A 24782-nucleotide genomic window follows, 5' to 3' on the forward strand; every position below is an offset into this window, starting at 1 on the left:
CGGTAGGTGGAGCGCTCTGAGCCGAAGAAGCGCTGTGTGTCATTCAACGAGTGTCAAAGCGGCGCAGGCACAACTCTCACAGGTACAGGCCCGTTTTTATACATTATACCTTTAACTTACCAGTACCGTCAGCGTTACAAAGTGTAGGTTGTGACCGTGTGGACAACAGATGCTGACATGTAAGAATGCGGCGGTATAAACAAGTTCCTGAGCCTGCGCTCTGCAGGTGACAGTGTCTATGAGATGACAGTGTTGAGCTGTGGCTGAATTAGAGTCGTCAGCTCGCGTTAACTCAGCAGCTTCAGAGCCGCAGCTGATATTCATCCAAACGAAACTCGAATGGGTTCATTATCCGCCAGCTCGTAGTTCGATGTTTCCGTTCCACCTTACAATTTAAGGTGGACCGATGTACTGGAATGACAGGGAAGCAAAATTAGCCTTGAATCGTTCACTAAGACAGTGTTCGGACGTTTTTATAAGTATTTACACTAACGTTAATACTACAATTCGATTGTGTGAATTCAGTCATTTAAAAAAATGCTTGTCCTGCTAGCCGCTTATCTCCACACACTCTGAGGAGTGGAGCGGGCTAACGCTAGCTAAGCTCCGTGGCCTGTTTGTTACTGGTTTGTTATTGAGCTTTACCTAAGCGCACTTCACTTGTTACAGTATGTATTTAACCCTCCAGTCGTGATAAGTGCACAATATATCTCCGATAATGTACCTTAAGGTTTTACATATTTTAGTTTTGTCCCTAAAATTGGGACTTAAAGCCTTTAGCGAGTCAGCTAGCTTTCAGTGCGCTTCTGAGCTATTCATAACAACTGAACAGGTACTTTTAATTTATACCAAATGTGTTTTTCATCAAAAAGAGTGATTTTAATTAATGAAAAGTTTTACAGTCGTTTAGTGCAAGCCGTTACATAAATACGCTGACTCCGTCTGGTTTGTTAGACAGGAACTGAGGATGGAGCAAGGACTAATCTTGGTTAAATGGTCGGTTATTCTGGTTCAAGTTGTCGTAAGATTTGTAACGAATTTATTTATGTAGTGCCTTTTATACGAGGCACTATAAAGCGCTTTGAACGCCTCATAGCAGTAAAAATCAAATGTGTAAACTTGATAACACGTTCCTGTGATGTTTTTATATAGTAGAAATAATCCATCAACACTAGCTTAGCATTTCTGTTTCGAAACCCCAGAATATCTAAAACAGTCTTAACTGGGCAGATACAAACAACCAGGATTTCCTGTGTCATAAACCTAAAGAACCAAATCTAGTTAACATGGTAGGCAGGGATTTCAAGCTGCAAGATGTAGGCATGGATTAATAGCATAAATGTATATTTGTCATTTTAAGGTATTGGGGAAATAACTTTTTAATATATAGTTTAAAAGGTATCTGATTTTGAAAAGATTCATTAGTTGTGCTTTAATCTATGGCTTTAACTGAATGTTTAGTGTTTTTAATTATAAGAGGTTAAAAAAACAAACAAATGAGAATTATATAAGCAAATAAAAACTAACCTTTTTAAAAGTTATTTGCTAAAAACCTGCATTGCAACATTGGATTTAAACAGCTGTTTTCAGTAGATTGCATATATAGCAACAAAATGCTTAAAGCTAGTTTCAGTTCATGAAATGAAAGAAGAGTCATTGTTTGTTTGTCCTCCTAAACCTTTACCTTACTGCAGAAATAAAGATGAGCTTTGTCAGTGATTGTCAGCATTCCATAGAAGATGCTTAAGGTGATATCGGATTGCACATAATGTTTTATGCATGCACCTGCTGAGCACCTTCTGTTTATAGATGTTGCGTTACATATCAGAATCAGGATCAGAATCTTAGGAATCTTAGAATATTAGTCTCACGTTTAGGCCACGCCATTAATTCTGGTTTATTCACACTTCAGAATTTGTCATTATGTAGTAAACAGAAGGGTTATATTTAAGGAGAAGCTAGCTCACTTCATTTCTTTGTCCAGCTCAATGAACAGCTGTGAACATATAGAGCTAATATGTCCTTTCCCTTTAATTGTCAGGTGTGAAGTAAGTTGTGTCCAACACCAGCTATGGCATTCAGTAAAGGATATCGCATTTATCACAAGCTGGACCCACCACCGTACAGTGTGATAGTGGAAACAAGGAACCGAGATGAATGCTTGATGTTTGAGTCTGGAGCTGTGGCTGTGCTGTGTAAGAGAACTTTTTTCATTTTGAATATATAGTGTACTTTAAATCATTTTCACTAAGTTTGATAGATCTGAAAAATAGTGATCCTCTTGATTTTCAATTCTGTTCAGTGTAGTTTAAATTGTATAGTGCTTTTTACAAAAGCCAGTGAGTAAGACATTGATTTTTATTTATATATTGTTTTTATTTTTTATACATCTTTAAAAGTTTAGGTGCATTTTAAGGTCGCACTGCTTTGATACTTACAACTAAAAACTTTCTATCATCACATTTCATTATATTTCCAGCCTCAGCAGAGAAAGAGGCCATCAAAAACACATACACCAAGATGCTGGACGCTTATGGTATACTGGGAGTTCTTCGTCTTAACCTTGGTGAGTACAGATTTTCTGGCTTTCACTAGAATACAAAAGGCCTGTCTATGATTTTCTAGCAGAAGTTAAACCGTTGGAGTTTCTGCTTTGTCCTTGTAGGGTTGTAGCCACAACAGGGCTAAATCCCAAAACAGATTAAAGCAAAGTTCTTTAAAGCTTTAAAGATATTTGACCTCTCTTCACACTAAACAGAGAGCAGATTAGTGTGTCTTGTGGAATCTGTAGTTATTACAGAAACTAAATTTCTCAGCCTGTCCCTCCATAGCCAGTAATTATGGTATTGACCTTTTATTACAATACCTTTGTTTATTACAACTCTCTCCAAATGGTGGTGCTTATTTTGGGGTGCTGTGTTACAATAAAATAGCGACATGAAATATTGCAAACCTCTATATTGGGCTAATCGCGACAGCATTTCCTGTTTCACAAATTGAACTCTTTCATGCTTTCTTTGTTTTTTTCATTTCCCTTTTTGTTTGTTCTGTTTCTAGGGGACTCCATGCTTCACAGTCTGGTAGTAGTGACGGGGTGTAGTTCAGTGGGCAAGGTACAGGATTCCGAAGTATTCCGGGTCACAGCCACAGACTTTGTCTCCCTTAAAAATGATCCGGCAGATGAGGACAGGATCGCTGAGGTGCGAAAAGTTCTAAACTCTGGGAACTTTTATTTTGCGTGGTCATCTACTGGAGTGAGCTTTGATCTCAGTCTGAATGCGCACAGGAGGATTAGGGAGGACACTTCAGACAATCGCTTCTTTTGGTAAGTTACATGATTTTTATGCTATTGTTTATAAGCTTACAGCCTAGAAGATCTGTAAATGGTTTGCATTTGCAGTGGATTGTCAGATTGTCTTTTCCTTGCAATATTTAAATGACATTTTGTGACTCTTTTTGCATGTCATAATTAAAAGTCCTTTGCAGCATTGGAGCAACATTTCTCTTGAAGAGTCAAATTACATCAATCTGTTGTTTATTAATATTGTTTTTATTATTATGATAATTACTAAGTAAAAAAAATGTAGTGCAGTTTTTAAATGGCACCATACCAGTGTGTCATTTCTCACTAGTGCTATTTGGCTGCGTTTTTTATTTATACCCTATTTTTCCTTGTCTTCCTTGTCAGTGCCAGTTCCCACCCACTAGCTAGCTGTCTTTTTGTCATGCAGTGATACAAAGCTAGGTTTGTAAAGGCTGCATTCAAGTGTCAGACCTGTCTTCAGGGTCCTGCCACCTATGTCCCCTTTTGTTGGATTGGAGTAGCAACATTGGGGGTTACCTGAAAATTAATGAAAATATTTGTTGTACAACTTATGAGTTAGCCTATGCATTTCTTTTACTGCCCCAAAATGACTTTGATTTGACTGTGATTTTTGAAAGTACTTTTGGAACTATAATTTGCATAAAGCCCACATTGTCATACATATTACATCAGGTTACTGTAAAATATGTTGCTCTGAATCAGGAATCAGTCTCTGCACCTGCATCTGAAGCACTATGGTGTGAACTGTGATGACTGGCTCCTGAGGCTGATGTGTGGTGGAGTGGAGATCCGAACTATCTACGCTGGCCACAAGCAGGCCAAGGCCTGTGTCATCTCCCGTCTCAGCTCAGAGCGTGCAGGCACGCGTTTTAATGTCAGAGGCACCAATGACGATGGTCAGGTGGCCAACTTTGTGGAGACAGAACAGGTGAGCCATCTTAATTTTGTGATTTGTTATCTCACATATATAAACACCCTTCAGACATGCGGAGTAACCCAGGACCTTTCCAGATATTATCTGGAGGAGCTGTATGTCTGAACATGTGTTTGTACTGGGCATTACCCGGATTTATCATGCCAGTCCCTAGGAAAAAGTCCGGTTAATGTCTGAGGGACTATGTGACTATGTGTGAATAAAGCAGGTCCTTTTCCTTAGTTCATTCCATGCCTCATGCACATGCTACACAGCCTTTGCCCCATTCGTACACCATGCAGAACAATTCCTATGAGACTGTATGTGGCTCTTCAATTGTATGTTACATGTGTGAAGGGGCAACTCCAGAAAATACCCGTTTCAAATGTGAAAATAGACTTAAACATATGTTTGGTCTATATCTGCATTAGTTGAATTTGTTTAGGCTGGAAAGGGTGGAATTTAGTGAGGATTGCTGACCTTACCCTCCTATCACCTCTTGTGTTCAGCGTATATATTTAATTATGCATATTTAAATGTGACTTATCATCCACAGGTCATTTTCCTTGACGACAAAGTGTCGTCCTTCATTCAAATCCGTGGATCAATACCGCTGTTCTGGGAGCAGCCTGGCATACAGGTAAGCCTGGTCATTGGCATGGTCCTTTCTAAACATCTTTGCTATAATATAGACCCTTAAAAGGACTCATTTAAGACTACTCACTACATCGGCGTGTTTAAATTAATAAATGCTTACCCATATTGTTCACTTTATTGAAAGAATTCTGTCCAGGACATTTTGTTGCATCTGAATCAAAGTCGCCATTCAGGCATGAACAAGAGGGACATGAAGCCACACCGGGTATTTTGAAGGGTTTGATTCTTAAATTCTCTGCAGTTGGTGAATGGTCTTTTCTGAAATTCTAAAAGCTTGCTGCAGTGTCAGTGGTGATATGAAAATTTGGCTGTGCATTGTTTTGCAAGATGTTCCTCATTCCTGGAATACCAACCCCTGCTTAAATTCGAAGAGAAATTAAGCAATTATTATATATATATTTTCTACTGACACTGAACAGAAGTTGTGGCTTTACATGTTCCATTTTAATGGCGAGCTGGTTAAGGAATGTCTGCTTCTGCTGCTGATTCTCAAAGGAAAACAGTAGATGTGATATTTGACCCAAAATATGACCTCTTTGGCTTCTACACGGCATTTAGTTCTAGGTTCTTAAAAACAGTTATTGTGGAAAAAAGAATAACATATACTTAGTTTTATTAATATATTAGATATTAACTTTCTTATAGAGAGGAAAGGAAGTGCTAAAATTTAAATGCATGTCAAAATCTGTGATTATCAGCACTCAAACTATCATAGACCCAAATAAATTATTTATTAAATGAGCAGATTATTGTTATTATTTCAAAAAGCATTTTTGCTGTGTCATTCTATGCCTTGTGGAAATCTGTGGGAGGTAGTATTTTACATTGTATCTCACTTTAGAGCCATACACCACATACATAACAACCATTACAATATCTAATTGAATAACAATGAACATAATTCATAAAACTGTATTGTTGGGCTTTGATTCTGTACTTTTTAGCAGTACAGCAGAAATAGGAAATACTCAAGCCATAAGCTAATTTGTTCTAACGAAGCATGTTTTTTCCTCCATGTTTTTGAATTTGAGCTAGAGAGGAAACAGTACTTCCATGAGGGAGGGTCATACCTCATTGTAAACTTGCCTGGTTTGTCATTGTATGTAGTACAATATAATCACTACTGGTACTTTTAGCTGGTACTTTACTGGTAGCTTAGAGTCTTAAATATTTATGGCAGAGACCTGCCCAAAGAGAGAAACTTGGGTGCCTCTTTGGGATATGCCTAGTACAGATCAGGACTAAGGTAAATAGAGGTTTAAAGTCCTTAGCAAACTGCCAAGTCACTGCCAGTGAGTAATAATTGTTGTTGACTGAAAAAAAAAAAAACAATGTAAATAAATGGTCATTATCTGGAAAAAATGACGACTGTTTGGTTGTTATATTTGTTGAGAGATAGTGTGCCATTAAGTTATTTACAGTTATTTAAGTTATTGGCATGGAGGATCCTGTGAGTATGGTGAAGTAGGGTGAGGCAGGATGTTAGCTGAGTGTGTCGTGACCAGCCTCTCTTTCACACTCTCTCACTCTTGATCTCACTCCACTTCTTCCTCCTCCAGAATGAGCGTAATCCATTCAATGAACATTCACAGTTAACACAGGAACTATAACAGATTAGACCAGGACTATGCTCAGGGTTGTGTTTATGGAAAACAACATAATCCAGTTGAGCTGTATAAATAATATATACCTTTTTTTTGTTTTCCTTGATTTAGAGAGACAGCCTAAAGATTTAGTTTCTTCATGGTGGCCTAGTGGTAGTGGTTGTTGGTTTGTGATAATATGTAAATGATCCTTTTTTACAAAATGCTTTAACACCAAAACAGCCATTATAATGACAAAGCTGGGGAAGGTTTTTTCCTTTTTCTTCTTCTGTCTGGTTAAGGGGCCTTTCCACATATTTTATTTAATATATTCTTGATTAGCCCACCAGTTTTTGTCCTTTAGAAAAGAGAAAGCATCTAGAGGCTACATGTCTTTGGGTACTTCACAATGAGCCTTATTTCCATTCACTTATTTTGGATTGTTAATATTATAACCATACCACATTACATTCAACACTGGGCTATATGTCATGGTAATCTAATTATTTCAGCTGTGAAGATATGGATTATTAAAACTAACCATTCTTAAAGTATTCTCACAGTTTTTCTTAAAACGTGACTAATATATAACCGACCATATTCAGCTCAACTGTTTAAGCTCAAAATGCTTTGTGTGCTGCATAAAGGTAACACTGGCTACACTTTTTGTTTGTGGCATATCAGAATAAACTTTATGATCAAACTCAGAGTTAGTATAGTGCATGAATTGGTTATTCATCCCCTACTGCTGTTGTGGCTTTTTTGTTACTGTGAGAATCCTGAATGAATATTTTAGTGTGTTCACAGAAAATGCTTAACATAAGCTATCTAGAGTTTGACGTTCATGTGCTTCAGTGGAAAGTAATGATGTAAAAATACATCACTATTTATATGTGAGGAGCAGTTAAACAGTCCAGGGTGTAATGTGTCCTTTTATTAGACCATAACATAAGAAAGAACTAATATTAGAACCTTAGCATATGCACTAGTGCAGGTTACTGTTTGGGATCCTCAAGGGTATCAGTTTGTTTTGCTTGATCTTTTTTTGTTCAACTTTAAGCTGCGTTCAGTACATCAAGCTGGTACTATCTAGAATGAGATTACCATTGATGTCTTCCAAAATAGATGTTTTCCAAAGTTGACAAATGCATGGCACAGAAGAGAAAGGTTCTGTCTAGTCTAGAACCGGATTTTATAGTCTTCTGCTTGTCTTTTTTTAATGATTTTTTTCTGTTCCACTTTGTTTCTTTCTTTACTCTTCTTCCTTTATTACATCTATATTAAACACATCTGCTAATGTGTATCTCTATCTGTGCTCTCTCTCTATCTCGTCTTATATAAAGGTCGGCTCCCATCGTGTCAAGTTGTCCCGCGGCTTTGAGGCCAACGCACCAGCGTTTGAAAGGTAATTAAAACTTGCTGCTGCCTCTTGGTGTGCCAACCACTGTACAGCTGCTTGTGAAAGGGCTTCAGCAACACTGCCGCATTAGAGTCTGCCTGCTCCAGCATGCAGAATGGTGTGAGCTCACATAGTCCGCTTTCATTTAATCTTGTCCCATACATATCTGCATGACTTTACCCATTCTTTATACACAAGGATGAATTACATTCTGTCTTTGTTGTGAAATGATAGCAGATTATGGGCAAAGTATTAATCAGATGGCTTGTATTAAATCTGGCCAGCCCTCTTCACTCTGTCAAAAATTTATCAGACAATGCTGACGTAGTGTTAGAGGCTGACATCATAGTTTGTTAAGGTCAGACAGGACATGGGCAAAGCCTCCTTTGGGGATCTCCAGCTATGCAGAGGAGGAGGAGGACAGCTTTGTACTGTGATGTATTTATTTTATTCAGAAGTGTCAATCATAACTGCTGAAAAAAAACAGTCTATACCTTGATCTTTTTAATATGTTGGGTTATTATTTCTTCATGAAATCTGATCCTAGATCAGTGTTTTGTTTCGTGTGAGAATGTGATTTTTTTCACTGAACAAAATGCTTAACTTTCGATAGGAAAGAGGAAAAATTAGTAGCCACCTATTTCACTTGGTTTCTTTTGCAAGGTGCCGATTGATTGCGATTCATAAATGACAATAGCTTTTTTAACTGATTGTTTTTGTTCTTTGTTTTAAAAACAAGGGTGAGTTTAGAGGAGATGATATTCGGTCTTTCTTTTAGTATGAGTCACCATGTGGATCTCCTGAGTACTGTGCTATTATGATGAAATCAGAAGAAGTCTTGTACACAGCCTACTCATTATTGCCTTTTCTTTTTAACATCCCTCTTAAGCTTGTTTCACACCAAAAGCAACACAATGAGGGAAGCTGAGGCAAATGATTAGCCGATTCTTCAGTTGTTTGATTGGCTGTTTCTCTGCAATCTATTGGCCATTTGGGAAATAACCCAACAGAGTCTTAACTTTTTAAAATGTGTTTTACCGAAAGGACAATAGACAGCATTCATAGCTTAAAAAGCTTCTTCTGGCTGCATTTTCACACACTCTTTAAAGAACAGAAGAAAAATGCAGTTTTGTTGCAAATATGTCGATATGTCTTTAGATATTTACACATCTTTAAATACAAATCCTATTTTAGCGTCATCTTTATTCCCAATGTTATAGGACCAGAGATATTTTATTCAATGTATTCTTCACCCAGTTATATATACCTCCCAATTTATATAGAATAAAAGAGCTTTTTCTTAAGTATATCAAACCTCTATATTTAAAGATTTTGGAATGGAAATATGTTGTTAGGAACTTTCAAAGTGTTTTCTTTTACTTTACATTTACTGTAATTTTCAAGTTACTGTAAATTTAAAGTTTCTACTAGAGATGCTGAATAAAAATAGATTTGTAACAGGTTTTAATTATGGGCCTTTACTGCTTGATATAGTGATTTAAAAAAACAACACCCTAGCAACTGTTAGTATGCTGCATGTGGCAAGCATCAATTTAGAACCAAAGTGTATTTTTGAACTTGATGCATGCTTTACCACAGCAGTGCTGTATGCTGTGGGTATGGCTGGTTTGAAAGGCTGAAATGAGCTTTATTTCTCTGAGACTTATGAAACACTGTACTTCTATTTGATCCCTCATTAGTTATCTACAACAGCTGACCCATTCAATTCTGTATGTACATAACTAATGCTACAGATCCTAACAGTGCCACACAACACATTTCAGTTTCAGTTCTGCCTGTGATGCTCTGCTGGCACATGTGTTAGTGATAAAAAATACTTGTCAACTTGAAAGTCAAGTGACAGTGAAGTAAATTTGAAATTCAACCTGCTCTTTGTCCTTGGTTCCAGGGAAATTATGCTGAAATGACACGTCTATGTTGTGTGGTGAATATATTTGTTAGCCTGCTTTAGTCATAACATTTTGTTTGATTTTGTTTTGTATTTGCATTTCCTGATTTAGCAGCAAGGCAGGTGGAAAAAAGAAATTCAGTCTTACAAAGCTGTACAGGAATAGCATGATATTGCAACAAGAAAATTAAAATACCAAATGGTTCTAATGCCCTTGCCTGAGCTTAAGGATGCCAAGCCTTTGGTACACTTTAGTAATACATCTGAATAATTTACAGTCCATGGGAAGCTAAAAACCCTCGTAAGAGCACTACTGGCCTATTGGCAGCTGTTAATTGTACAATCTGTATATTTAGATCACTTCTTTGGCTAAGTCTCATATATCTGAAGTTCATTCCACTCACACCAGCATGTGGAATATTACCTTTGCAGGCACTTCACAGCTCTGCTGAGACTCTATGGCAAACAGGTGATAATTAACCTACTGGGCATGAAAGAGGGGGAACACATGCTCAGCAAAGCTTTCCTGGTTAGTATGTGCTTCACTTGAAAAACGTACCACATATTATTTTGTCATCATTAACATACAATATTATGTGACACTGATGCATAAATAGATCACACGTTTCTGATTTATTTTTTTCCCATCCAGAGTCATTTAAAGGCCTCAGAACATGCCCATGCTGTGAAGATGGTCAACTTTGACTACCATCAAATGGTAAAGGGTGGTAAGACAGAGAAGCTGTCTATGGTATTGAAACCACAGGTCAACAAGTTCCTGGATGAGTGTGGGTTCTTTTATTACTCTGCAGAAACTGGAATTGAGAGGTAAGTTCACTAAGCTGACATATTTTTATTTTTTATTATTATGTTTTTTTAATTGTTTTAAAAAAAAGCTTTATTTAGTTTAAACTGAGCCCTTGAAGGGGATCAGTGATTCAAGCATTCTTCTGCTGCAGCTTAATCCATAGCTGTACAAAGGGTATTTTATATTTCTTTTCATGTAGATGCCAGACTGGAACCCTTCGAGTCAATTGTCTGGACTGCCTAGACAGGACAAACAGTGTCCAAGCATTTTTTGCACTTGAGGTTTGTTAACATGGCATGCACACTGGTAGACCTATATTTGTCAGAACCTGTAAATTCACCTATTTGTTACTAAATACATGGCAAAGGTAACTCAAGTAATAATATTGTTTTCTCTGTATTTTGTTTAGATGCTGCCCCAGCAGCTGGAGGTTATGGGGCTTACAGAAAAGCCTCAGTTGGTAGCACGTTTTCAGGAGGTGTTCCGCACCATGTGGTCAGTCAATGGAGACTCTATCAGCAAGATCTATGCTGGCACAGGAGCTCTGGATGGAAAAGCTAAGGTACTCCTGTTAATGTAGCCAACATATGAAAGGGAGATTATATTCTTCTGTTTTTTACTAAATGTAGCAAATTTAAACCTATAGTTACTTTATTTGACATTAAAAATGTAAAAAAAAAAACACTGAATCATGCTGAGTCTGCATGCATACCCTTTCAAAAATGATGTTTATTTAAAGAATGAATCTTGTATACCATATATATTTATAAGTACCCCTTTAAAAACACTTTGTAGAAAATAATGACCATGAATATTGCATCCATCAGAAGTCAGTTTAAAATTTAAAATATATGTTATCATCAAGTAAACAATGTTTGCGATAAACAATATAAAAGTGATTGAAATTTAACATTTAGTCTTAAAATACCACTTCTGAAAATCTTTTGCTTATGAAAGTGCAGCAGTGGTAAAAGGGTGTTTAATGCTCTGTGTCTGAATGGCTGAAAAAATTGTCAGATTTTTAATTTATTTATTTTTAACAGCTTGTGTTGTGCTTATGTTTGAAACTAAAAATTACTCCTCTAGCACTCATGAAGCAGGTGTGAAATTAAGAGCATGTATCTGTCGCCTTTTTTATCACATGTAAAGTATAACATACAAAGGTGTTTATTGAGCACCAGATCAGTGTCAGATCAGATTGTGCATATGTGCATTGTCACTAATCAAATAAGGCTAACTGGGGATAGCACTAGCTTGCTTAGCTGTTGGCTCTTTTTAAATATATTTATTATATAACACTTCTTTATGTCTTTTCACTTAAAGCTAAAACTGTTTTGGCTGTTAAAAGCTGCAGTTTAAAAAAGAAGGTAACAACAATTTTTACATTATCACCACTTCAGATTACCACAATTAAATCACCATCTCAGTAATATATTGTTGATTTAAAGAATGTTTGTTTATAAATTTTGTTATAATACAGTTTGATTATTATTGACACTTTTAATAATAGTAATTAAACTCTGGGAGTTGCAGTGGTGCAAGAGGTAGTGTCGCTGTCACACACTGGTGTCCTGGGATTGTGGGTTTGAGCCCTGCACCGGGCTTTGGTGTGTTCCCCCAGTTGGTTTTCTCCGGGTGCTCCAGTTTCCTCCCACGGTCCAAAAACACACGTTGGTAGGTGGATTGGCGACTCAAAAGTTTCCATAGATGTGAGTGAATGTGTGAGTATGTGTCGCCCTCTGAAGGAGTGGCACCCCCTCTAGGGTGTGTTCTTGCCTTGCGCCCAGTGATTTGCGGTAGGCTCTGGACCCACTGTGACCCTGAACTGGATAAGCGGTTTGAAAATAAATGAATGAATAATTAAACTCTGGTTATTATCCTTGTTTAAATAGGCCTTTGCGGTTTAGATTTGTGGCCAAGACCCAAAACACACCTGTTACTAACAGACTTTCTGGTTGTCTTAATTTTGTTGGATTCTCCAGTTTGAAGATCTTAATGCTAAAGGGGCACCGATTTTTACTTATAATGCTTTCTTAAACACTTCTGTGCACCTAGTCTGTCTCTTAACTTAATCTTGTATATGTGTGCTATTGTCCTCTGCTTTCCTCTGGACACTTCTACTGGGTTGGTAAGTTGGCAAGCCAACCATGCTGGCTTGATTCTTTGTTCTTTACGTCTGTGTCGTCTCTGCTTTTCTGTGCATCTGATGCTGTGAAGAGAAGGGTCAGAGAGAGAGAGAGTGCTGCTGGCTCTGCTGTCAGATTTAGTTAGGTCTTCTTCCACCCCACTTAATAAAGTTGTTTCTTGGCCTTAAACCGAAGGCCACATCATCCTCTCACCACAGATAGCTAGCGTTCATATGATGGAATGTGAATAGATGTAAACATTGAATGTGATGGTATTGCCTTGTGGTTATTTAAAATCATGAAATCATAACATGTTCAATGGTTATCTCACATACTAGGACAACAGCCTACCTGTAACAAGTGCTTATCAATTGGTGTATTCCTGACATGTGTTTTATGATGCTCTGCAGGCGGGAAAGCTAAAAGACGGAGCCCGATCTGTCACCAGGACCATTCAGAACAACTTCTTCGACAGCTCCAAGCAGGAGGCTATTGATATTCTGAGGCTGGGCAGCACTCTGAACAGTGATCTGGCTGATAAAGCACGAGCCCTCCTTACTACAAGCAGCCTGTATGGTATGTAGCCAGGAATTTTATTGGCAGTTGAAACATAAAAATAAATTGTGATTATGCTTCTCTTTGTTACAATTAAATATATATTCTATATTTATTATAGACACATTCAAAAATTAATATAACTTGATTAAAATGTTTTCGCCTCCAATCATCCAACAATTGTACAAACAACTGAAATTAGCACTTTGTTTTTCAATGCACCTTATTGATCACAATAAGTCTGCACATTATAAACCAGGAGTCCCCAATGCATTGATCGCAATGACCAGTTCAGCCATGCAGTTTAAATATTGTGAACTACTGGGATGATTTAAGGAAATTACATAAAACAAAGCAATTTTGATAAAATAATAATAATAAAAACAACAAACTTTAGCCCCATCAATTATATTTTTTGCATTGTTATATTTGTATACATTACACTGTATATATTAATCTCTATACTCCGATTTTTTAATCTAGCATTCATATAATACTACATGTTTAGGAATATGTAATGTTTTTTTTGTGTCAGAAGAAAAGGATTGGGAGATGAGCTGTTCATAAAGGATGGATTCTTTCTTGCAGAGAGGGATAAAATGGGAGTTACCACATGTTAGACATTAATCTGCCTGCTCCAGCTGCTTTGGGTGTGAGATTAGCTCTGAAAACCTCTCTGCTAACACTGTTATCTGCCTTGCTGTCTAACTGTTAACCATGCTGCCTCTTTGTCTCTCCCTCTTTACTGCTTACATGGTTAGTCTCTGAGCCCATTTTACAATCAGGTACAGTAAGTTAAGCTTAGTCATAAATGTTAATGATGTCTCATTATTTGAGCTTCATTGTTTTAAGGTTTTTTCATTTTATGTGCTTGATTGCCTGTTTATGTAGTTTTTATGACCCTTTCAGTTTTATCATCCTTTCCCTGAATGTTGTGCTCAAATATAGGCCTGTACCGGTGACAGACTAGTTTTATTTGCCTAACCCTACTTTGTAATAGATTAAGCTACAACCGCATGATATCACTCCTACATTCATTTCAAAATGGCTTGCTTTTTATAAATATTTTTTGTAAAGGATAATACATCATTTTACTAAAACGTTATCGTATTTGGACTTACTGTATGAGAATCAAGTCTCTGATATTTGAAACTTCGTCACCCAGTGTGGTCAAAACTCAAGTTGTAGTTATATTTGATGTATTGCTATGGCTTGCTTTTATTAAGCAAATAAATAAATGCCTTTTTAAATGGGTGGTAAATTCACCATCAGTGGAGGGCTCTTACCACCTTAACATTGTTACCTGTCACCAGGCACCAGCCTACTCAAATAACATGAACGTGTAACCTAACATGGATGTTCCAAATTGTACAGCTGTATCAAATGTCACACCTTTGTTTAAGTACCATTTGTTTAGTGGCCATATTTACCTTCATTTTATGTAATTTAATGCAATGTATTCTAGGTGGTTGAGATGTATTATCATGCCAATGTTGCTCCTCTTTTTGTAGCATCTCCCAGGGTGTTGCTGGGCATGTGTCAGAGCCACCACAGATACACCAGACCTAAGAAGATACGTGTGTGCGTGGGCACATGGAACGTAAATGGAGGCAAACAGTTCCGCAGCATTGCTTTTAGGAACCAGACACTCAATGACTGGTTGCTGGATGCCCCCAAGATTGCAGGCCACCCAGAGTTCCAGGGTCAGTCACTCCTTCAATTTTGCTGCTTAGTTTTTTATGTATTTTTTAAGAGTTTCTATAACCTAACATTAAAAAAAAAAACTTTAATGGAATACCCCTAATATCTTAATTAACGTTTAAATAATTTTTTTTACTTGTTTAATATTTCTTTAAATATTGTTTTTGAATTTAAAAACTATTTACACCAGATCCCATGTTGTCAGTATGTGTAAACTAAGACAAAAAAGACATTTTAATTGCTTTTGTGATATTAAAATCAGCAATGTGTCTCTACATTAAGTGTCCATTCTCACAGCTCAACTGACTATACATACATGAAACAAAACCAGCCTGTTTAGGTCTATGGGATAAAGAATAGGACAATTCAATATGATTTCAGCTGCTTTGTGAAATAGCAGCTCACAAATATTATAAGTAGATTTCAGACACTCAACTGTACACCACTCTGATGGTGATCATTTTTCCTTACAGACAGCAGATCTCATCCTGTGGATATATTTGCTATTGGCTTTGAGGAAATGGTGGAGCTGAATGCTGGTAACATAGTCAGTGCAAGGTACAAAAATCTCTTCTTTCAAACTCTCATGCATACATTTAAATAAGTAGAACAGTGTAGTCCGGTGTAGATTTGTTGTTGTCAAATCTACTTTTCAATAGAAACAAAATATGCCTCTTGTCCCTCACAGCACCACCAATCAGAAGCTTTGGGCAGCAGAGCTGCAAAAGAACATATCACGAGATCATAAGTACGTCCTGCTGGCATCAGAGCAGCTAGTGGGTGTCTGTCTCTTTGTCTTCATTCGTCCTCAACATGCTCCTTTCATCAGGTATTATATTACAATAAATGCCTTGCTGCACCTGTTCATCATTTGCATTGATCATTTTATTATCTTAGGCTTTTGTTTACTCTAAATTGGACAATGTTATATGGTAGTTGTCTGTTAGGTCATTTGAAAAATATATAGGGCAAATTCGTTTTTTAAGTTCAGTTTTTAAACATAATATTTTGCTAATTCAGTTTTTAAACATAATCTTTTGCCAAGCACACAGTCAAAACATATTAAGTATTTATTTGCTTAAAAATCTATCTAAATTAACACTTACTATAGAAGAGATCATTATTTATTTTTTGTACAGGGATGTTGCTGTGGACACTGTCAAGACTGGCATGGGTGGAGCCACTGGGAACAAAGGGGGTGTGGCTATTCGTATGCTGTTCCACACCACCAGTATCTGTTTTGTGTGCTCACATTTCGCTGCTGGACAGTCACAGGTCAAAGAGCGTAATGATGACTACACCGAGATCACCCGCAAACTCTCATTCCCTATGGTAACTATGGCAAAAGATATTATGTCTTAAAGCATCAAATTCCATTTAATTTAAGTATAAATCTAAATAACTTGTGGATTATCAACCCTAGATTTACAAAACTACTTACCCTCTGTCATACGGCCAATTTCAGACATGCACAGTAACGCAGGAATTTCCAGACATTACCTGGAGAAGCTGAATGTGTGAAAGCATATGACTGAATCATTTGTACCAGATATTGCCCAGACTTGATCCTTCTAGGCCCCTAGTACAAAGTCAGGGTAATGTCTGTTTGAACCCAGTGTTCTTTCTAAATAGGGCAGGTACATTTCACAATGAATTCATGTCTCGCCTCCTGCTCACTTTACACAGGCACCACCCAATGCCTAAACCACACAGAACATTTCCTGTATTAAAAACATGTCTTACATGTACTACATAAGTGAATATGAACATGATTAACCGCATTAGAGTAGAACATAAATTATATGATTTTTATAAGAAATCCTCCCCTGCCCCCCTTTACTAACATTTTTGTAAAACTCAGGGTCGTCTACTGTACTCCCATGATTATGTGTTCTGGTGTGGGGATTTCAACTACCGGATCAACATACCCAACGAGGAGGTAAAAGAGTTGATCAGGCAGCAAAACTGGGATGCTCTCATTGCCGGGGACCAGCTTGTGGAACAGAAGGCTGCCGGCATGGTAATCACCTCTCCAGTTGTTTATAGTGCATTAGGTCTGTTAACAAAAATGCAACTGATTTTTAGTGTATGTCACTTTTGAAAAGTGACAAACGAAAGAATGAATGATATAAAATCTCCTTTTGAGTGTCACTACACCCTTTTCTAACTTGCTTGCAGATATTCAGAGGATTCATTGAAGGAAAGCTGGACTTTGCTCCCACATACAAGTATGACCTTTTCTCAGATGACTATGACACGAGCGAGAAATGTCGGACACCTGCCTGGACCGATCGGGTGCTCTGGAAGAGGAGGAAGTGGAACTTTGATAAAACGGGTAGGATTGCTGTTAAGTTTTATATTCTGGGCTGTTTTTTTGCTGAATTTCAAACTGCTTGTATGTGATTGGCTAACTGTGTGTTTGTCTAGCTGAGGAGATGGAGCTGAATGTAGTTGGTGCTCCAGTAAATGAAGATGATTTGCATCCTTGGAGCCCTGGAGAGCTGAAGTACTATGGCAGAGCAGAGCTCAAGACATCAGATCATAGGTACAGTAAAACCACTGACACCTTAAACCTTTGTCTGTGGTGAGGTGATGCTCTTAATTAATAACTGAGAATATTTTGAGCATTGACATTTATAAACTTGGCTTCACAGTATAAACAAGATTGAATTCCATAACCTTTGAATTTTTAAGCATTAATATTGAGAGGTGCAATTTACAGAACGAACTGGTTCAAAGTCTTAACAATGCCTTGAATTGTTTTAAACTATTTAAAGAATGATAGTATGACTTTGTAATTTGCATTACTAAAACAAATATTGGCACAAGTCTAAAAATGTGAAAAGCTAATTAAAGGAAACATGGCATTTTCTATCAGTACATCTTCATAATAGAAGATGCTCATTGAAACAAGTGAAAAACCATTGGGCAGAAACAGAATTGGTTTTTGTGACAGAACTGTAAGGAATAGAAAAGAATAAACAAACAAAAATCAGCACTAAAGGTCTATTTATGCTTCTGAATTGACAAAGCAACGCATATGCCATAGCCTACTCAAGTGCCCAGTGCCGCATTGGTATGTCTGCATCGCCCTGCAATAACACTTCTAAAAATGCTTGGGATAAATTACGAATATCTTCTGCCACCTCATGTAGTACACAATGCAATGGTGTATTAGTATTGTAATGGGAATTGATATTAGTGTTTTGGAACAGCTATCCCATAAAATCCATTAAAATATTATTTTTAAAAAAACAATCTCCTAAAAAAAAGTTTTTGCACTGTGTATTTCTTGAATTTTATTTTACTCATTATTTCTAGGTTCTGCGCATTTGTCTTTTATAGGGTCTAACATTGGCCTAACAAACACTAGTACAATTGTGTCCTCATAATAATTCTCTGTGCTCCTTTCAGGCCGGTGGTGGCTGTCGTGGATGTGGATATTCTGGAAGTAGATCCGGAAGCACGTCACCAGGTGTATAAAGAGGTGATCGCGCTTCAGGGTCCACCGGATGGCACCATCTTGGTCTCCCTGTGTAGCTCTGGGCCTGACGACTACTTTGATGATGCACTTATAGATGAGCTGCTGGACAAATTTGCTAACTTTGGAGAAGTCATCCTGATCAGGTAAGATCATGGGCAGGTCATGCTGGTATGCTGAACACTTGACCTGAATAAGGCCACAGATTTGATCCCAGGGCCACCGCCGTTGAGTTTTGAGCTTAGGCTGCGGCAGGAAAACTACACCTACAGTAGCATGAGGCAGCCCTAATGAATAACTAAAGAGTCTATAGTGGCATTTTCTTTGATGAATAAATATATTACTTTAAAAAGTCTTAAAACTGAAGGTTTTTGTTCATGCTTATTTTTGCAAAATGTATTTACAAGCATGCATCAGACAAATATGTAACGTATATAGTATAGTGAAGTCCTGGCTGATAATAATTGTATTCAGGGTACAGCAGCATGCTCCCTAGCTCTTTCATTTTCTGCTTTGCTGTGGATGTCTGGTATCATCCAGTGCATATCGCCCTCTAGTGGCTGAGTATGATGCTTCCTCAAATACAAAAAACAGGATTTATACATAAATCTAATATGGCCTTCAGTTAAAAAAAAAAAGGAAAACGAGGATCATGTGTGAATATTAATGAGGACTTTGAGGCATATAATGACACTGTTTGGTCTAAATCATTTGTGTATTTTCTTCTTGAACAGATTTGTGGAGGAAAAGATGTGGGTAACATTTTTGGAAGGGTACTCTGCCCTGGCTGCGCTTTCATTAAGTGACTCCACTGTAAGTAACTGAATTTCAGGTGTTTGACAGAATCTAGTTTTTAGCTCTTACCACTTTTACTCATAGCAGTTGCATATGTGGCGGTGCTTATCTTGCAAATGGTTTAAGTTTAAAAGATTTATTGTGTCACCGCTCATTGTCTAAGTAGATTCTGGACTCACTGTGGATCATTTTTTCAGGTGCTGGGAAAGACCATAGACATCCGTCTGAAAAGCCCTGGTTGGATTAAGAGTCTAGAAGAGGAGATGAGCGTGGAGAGGATCTGTGGCAGCATCCCAACCTCTGCCAGCTCCACACTACTCGCTGAGGATACTGACATGGGAGATGAGTTTGATATGGAGGGTATGTGGGTCATGACTTTTTATCTCTAAGCAGGAGAAACTGAAGTAAGGAATGGGGTATATGTTTTGAGAGAGATAAGCAAGTAATTATTGTTGTTTCTCTAACAACGTTAGCGTCATAGCTTTAGCACATAATAATGATGCAGATTTGTTGGGCTGAACCCGAATCAATCATTCAATTGTTGGGTAGGTATTGGGACAAAATGTAGGTCATTGATAAAGGTAATGCTCCACTACACCTGTTTTCAGGCTCTCCAATTCTAAACAACAGATCTCAGCTTAGTCTCCATTGCCAGACTCTCTAGGGAAAGTCTGATACCTTTCACTAGTTAACGTGGCCTAGAACCACCTGCTAGTGCAGGAAAGCAAATTTAACTGACATGCAAAAGGACCAGACACAAGTCTGCTATTTTGGCATGACACGTAGAAGGAGGCAGTCTTCATGATTAACGTCAGAGTAGAGACATTATACCTGGACGTACAGCTAGCCAATCAGAATGCAGCTGGCAAAACCCTGAGAGATAGGCCAGATTAGTGCACTACAGGTACTACTTGTGGCGGCCAGAGTTTCTGTGGCGGAGACTATCCTCAACTCCCCACCATTCTCCTCCCCCCCCAACACCACACTCACACTCTCGAAGTTCAGACTTATCAACATAATAGAGATTTTATAATAGGCATTGGACAGGGATTTTCATAACCAGAGACATTGCTGCACCTCCTCCTGAATATTTGAATATTCACCAGATATTAGCTAATTGACTACATTTGCTAAGGGAAAATTGTATAAATTTGATATTTATATATCGATATTTATCACATTTATATAACCATTATATAGTTTTTACAGTGGTCAACAAAATAGTTAGGAACAGTAAACATTTCCTTGTTGTATGTTAACTGTGGCTGAGATTAAATCTGAATTAAATTAACTTAAATCTGCTGTTTTTGAAGGTGATGTAGATGAGGAGGTAGAGGATATTCTCCCTCAGCACTTGCAGCCTGGACTGGGCATGGGTCCTGGAGCTTCCCCTGCTGCCTCTCCTCGCTCCAGCCCCTGCCCCTCACCAACCCACGGAGAACCTGCACCTCCCTGCAGACCCAGCAGAGCCCCCCCACGTACAGCCGGACCCCCACAAGGTAGAGAAACTTGCTGTGTTTTTTTTCTGTTTTAAAATATAATTGTAAAATGCTGATCAAAGAATATAAGCACTGTTTTGTCTGCTATTGATATTTAGCTTTATCTAAACCCAGTTTAAACGTATTGACATACGTATTGACAAACGTAAACGACATACGTATTGACATACGACATCTTTTTTTCCACTGTGTGAAAGGCGGTCTAAGTCCAGTCACATGTAAGAGAGAACTGGAAGGTAAAGATTGAAGCTTGCAAAGTGTCACTGATGATTTGAGTATGTAGTGCAGGCTTCCAGAGTGTAATAGAGTACAATAAAGTTTGTGCTGTGCTTTCTTAGTGCACCGTTTTACACCAAAATACATTCTATATGGAAGCAATAATGTTGATGCTCACAATGGAGAATTTAATCAGTTATGACTCTCTTTAGGATCTCCTGTGGATAGTCAGGCAGTAGGAGCTCCTCCATCTCAAAGTCTGGAACCGAAACGCCCCCCTCCGCCACGCCCCAACGCCCCCCCTGCCAGACCTGCACCCCCACAGCGGCCCCCACCCCCCTCAGGTACAGCAGATGTCTCTTTTTTAGCATTTTTTGACATAGTTACTCAAATAACTATCATCTCGATAGCAATAAGTCAGTTTATCACTAAAAACAAATAGTATTTATGAAAAATTATTAATATTTTCCAGTTTATGCTTCATAGAATGGGTTGGCCATGTTAAAATAGGTTTAGGAAATAAAGAAATGATTGTTCCTTTTTTTTTGTCTGCATATTTAATTAAATATAACAGAAATTTAGAATAGTGTCTGTAAATGCTAACTATATTTCTGTGTAATAGAATGACCATAATGAAGCTTTACCAGTGTACATTGATTTTTAATTATTTTTCAATAATTATTATTACCTCAAATATAGATAAAAGCCCTTCATCTGGTTGGAGGGAGTCAGAAGGTAATTTTGTGTTTGTTGTAGCAAGGTGTTAAGAGCGTGATATGTTTTTTTCTTTTTTTTTTTTTTTCCTGTAGAAGTTTATTCATGCCTGGATCCAGTGTTATAGTCACTTGTCTTCTAATACTTCCTTGTAGACATTTTGCATATACTTACAATCAGCATGGGCCTGAATATTAAATACCACTGGGCAAATATTAATATTCCGAATAAGTATGTATAGATTATTTATGTATCTATGCAGATATTTCTCAGTGTTTTATCAGCCATTGCACTTTGTTGAAAACTTTGCAAATCCTTGTTTGAAGGCTTTGAAGAGCCTCTAAACCTATGTGACTTGAATGAAAATGAAGGTAATTATGACAAATATGTAGTTTCAGGGTGACACCCCCTAGTGTTTGTCATGTATAATTGTTATCCTTCCAAATGAAAGTCTGTGCACTTCCAAATGGTATTTGCTTAGACTGATTTAGATTGTTGAGAGCCCCTATTTAGTGCATAAAGTTCCAGTTGTTCTAATCATTCAGCTGTTGTGAGTTTTGTGTGAAGCTGTAGATATTTCATTCCAGCATAGTACAGTTTAAAGAGGAATAGTTGTGATAACTACTTTAATCAGCGTGACATGGTAAGAGCATTTCTCAAAAGAGTTTGCATATAAAAATATTGCAATGATTATGATGATAATGTGAATAATAGCGCATCACTTCCTCCTCCATGCTGCAAAGGACAAAAAAGCCCTGCTTTAGCCAGAGCCGACGTTGCTGGTAAGTATCTGTGGACTGAAATGTAATGTCATTCATTTCGTTACATTGTAGTGTAGGGGAAGCATACAGGCCTTATGCATGTCTCAGTGGCATAATCCTTGGCTAGACTTCCAGAGCACAGCGAGCCTTAGGAGGGTTGGCCTGTCTTCACGTGGCTGCAACAGTGATCCCAGCTTGGCCACTTTCAATAGCATTTTCCTGGCTTCCCAATTCGGGACATTTCAGTCATTTAAGTTGCGTGGGAAAGGGAGTGTACCTGGGCGCCAAAGAATAGTTTAGTGATCCGAATTTGCCGTTGGCCAGGTAGCTCCGCCTGGCAGCATCTGTTCTGTTTGACCCTTCACTGACCAGGAAGAAGGGAATCATACCAAGAGCCTTGCTGAGAACTAGGGAAGAATGGAGAAAGAGAAGAATCAGAAGTGTAGGGGAGATCAGCATGTGATGAGAGAACTGCAGCAAATCAGCATACAGTGGCTCAGATGTTTGCCTTTATTTCTAAATCCTTGTTCCTCCAGCGGCTTCTGAAAGTGATATGCATGAGCTGGTTGGTATAAATGTGTCTTTCTGGGCATGCTATCAAATCAAGAGAGGACTGAGCTGAAAGAAAAGGGTTAGAACGGAGATCACTGAAGCAGAGTCCGCTGATAGTATTAGGAATGTAATAATGCAGTTGTTTATGTCCAGAGCAAATATGGACTTTTAACCAAAAGCATTATTTTTGTTATGTTTCAGGACGAGGACAATCCACTGGTGCGCCAGGTGTCCCAAGACCGGTGGGTATAACTTGAATAGCATATAAAATAATCTTTAAAAATGAGAAACAGTTAGAGCCATTGTCAGATATTTGATATCGGCACTGTCCAGTGCAAGACATGTATCTCCAAAATAGCAGATTTACAGAAGGAAAAACTAAAATTTCAGTGGAAATCATTGTAAAAAGATTTTATTTCAAGTCATTTTTGGAGCACTTCTATTGATGCATTCATCATGAAATTTGACAAATAATGAGATACATGTTTTAGACTGGACAGCAATGATCTAAATATTATAGATATCTATATTTTAGATATAGATTTATTTGCTGAGTTCTGCCTTAGTGCATCAACGTAATCATTGTACTATTCATAAAATAATCATAGAATTATGATTCATAGAACAATCTGAAGTTTGTTTGCCTTTTTTATATTATAAAATAAAGTTACAAAATCAAATTATTTTTGTTTTTTTAAATAATCTTAATTATTTACTGATTTGTTTACTTTGGAGTGTTGACAGAGAGTAGGTATATGAGACGAGATGTATAATTTAGCCAGAAAAGGACATTTACTTGAGTTAAATCATTATTTTTTTTTATTTCAGAACATCCCTCCTAGAGCAGGAGTTATCAGTGTGCCTCCTCAGTCCAGACCTCCTCCTCCTTCCCACCCTGGTGCTCCCAGACCTATCCCTGAAGTTCATCCAGGAGCCCCCAGACCTGCCCCAGACAACCACCCAGGAGCACCAAGACCCATTCCAGAGCCACAGACCAAACCAGCAGAGCTCCCTCTAGGTAGGTGAACAATCACCAACATGATAATTTTGTGATTCTAGCCATCCCAATGTTTTTCTTATTTTGGCATTTTCCCTGCTCTAACGCACCTGATATTTTGTTAGAAAGGAAATGTATGATGTGCAGGACTGGGTACTCCAGCACCAAAGTGGGAAACACTACCACTAGACTAACATACAGATGCTTACAAATTTAATATTAATATTAAAATCATTACACTGTATTGCTCCATCATTTGGGCAAAATACTTGGATTGTGATTCTGTTCACATCAGGCTTTGTAATATATTGAACTAAATGGGTTGAATGAATAAATGAATAACTAGGCATGATTAGTGACTGGACGTTTTTATTTTGAACACAATTATTTACTTCCATTGAATTTTCATGAATCTTTTTTATTTATCGAAGCACCAATAATGACACTGGAACTGTAACCAGTAAATATCTTTAGTGCACACAATAAAGGATATGAAGATTGTTTAGAGCTCTCAGTCTTATACAGTGCTTGGAAGAAAAGTGTCATTCTTTACAAGCTGCTGCTAACACAGCTTGTGGTAATACGCTTGGAGGAGAACATTACCCCACAGATGTTATGTCTGTGCTGTTTGGCTATAGATCTTTTTACAGTTAAGGGGTCTATGAGCATTTTCTTACGGGATGTCCACTACAGTCTACTGGTGATTTTCCACCTCATAGGTCCGGCTCTACACGACACAACTTGACACGGCTCGGCATACTTAAAGCTTGTCACTTTCCCCCATCTCTTAC

General features: G+C 37.7%; 1 protein-coding gene across 5 annotated transcripts in view; it reads left to right on the forward strand.

Annotated features, from left to right (window-relative positions):
- synj1 (synaptojanin 1) overlaps positions 1 to 24782 on the forward strand; it is a 31582-nt gene continuing 6800 nt past the window's right edge. For 3 of the 5 annotated variants that reach the window (XM_066650567.1, XM_066650571.1, XM_066650572.1), the window contains exons 1-28: positions 1 to 82; positions 2042 to 2195; positions 2480 to 2566; positions 3058 to 3325; positions 4028 to 4253; positions 4795 to 4878; positions 7822 to 7883; positions 10219 to 10315; positions 10439 to 10614; positions 10794 to 10875; positions 11004 to 11156; positions 13131 to 13296; positions 14037 to 14060; positions 14787 to 14978; positions 15450 to 15534; positions 15665 to 15805; positions 16116 to 16308; positions 16838 to 16996; positions 17155 to 17311; positions 17404 to 17521; positions 18391 to 18603; positions 19192 to 19270; positions 19450 to 19612; positions 20566 to 20751; positions 21180 to 21311; positions 22425 to 22463; positions 23196 to 23236; positions 23823 to 24012. In XM_066650567.1, coding sequence (XP_066506664.1) covers positions 2072 to 2195; positions 2480 to 2566; positions 3058 to 3325; positions 4028 to 4253; positions 4795 to 4878; positions 7822 to 7883; positions 10219 to 10315; positions 10439 to 10614; positions 10794 to 10875; positions 11004 to 11156; positions 13131 to 13296; positions 14037 to 14060; positions 14787 to 14978; positions 15450 to 15534; positions 15665 to 15805; positions 16116 to 16308; positions 16838 to 16996; positions 17155 to 17311; positions 17404 to 17521; positions 18391 to 18603; positions 19192 to 19270; positions 19450 to 19612; positions 20566 to 20751; positions 21180 to 21311; positions 22425 to 22463; positions 23196 to 23236; positions 23823 to 24012 — 3637 coding nt within the window. In that variant the 5' untranslated portion in view covers positions 1 to 82; positions 2042 to 2071. The remainder of the gene's footprint in view (positions 83 to 2041; positions 2196 to 2479; positions 2567 to 3057; positions 3326 to 4027; positions 4254 to 4794; positions 4879 to 7821; positions 7884 to 10218; positions 10316 to 10438; positions 10615 to 10793; positions 10876 to 11003; positions 11157 to 13130; positions 13297 to 14036; positions 14061 to 14786; positions 14979 to 15449; positions 15535 to 15664; positions 15806 to 16115; positions 16309 to 16837; positions 16997 to 17154; positions 17312 to 17403; positions 17522 to 18390; positions 18604 to 19191; positions 19271 to 19449; positions 19613 to 20565; positions 20752 to 21179; positions 21312 to 22424; positions 22464 to 23195; positions 23237 to 23822; positions 24013 to 24782) is intronic. The other 2 variants (XM_066650569.1, XM_066650570.1) reach the window with 2 other exon arrangements.

Source organism: Hoplias malabaricus, chromosome 18 (assembly GCF_029633855.1).
Source record: "Hoplias malabaricus isolate fHopMal1 chromosome 18, fHopMal1.hap1, whole genome shotgun sequence".
NCBI classification, from domain to species: Eukaryota; Metazoa; Chordata; class Actinopteri; order Characiformes; family Erythrinidae; genus Hoplias; species Hoplias malabaricus.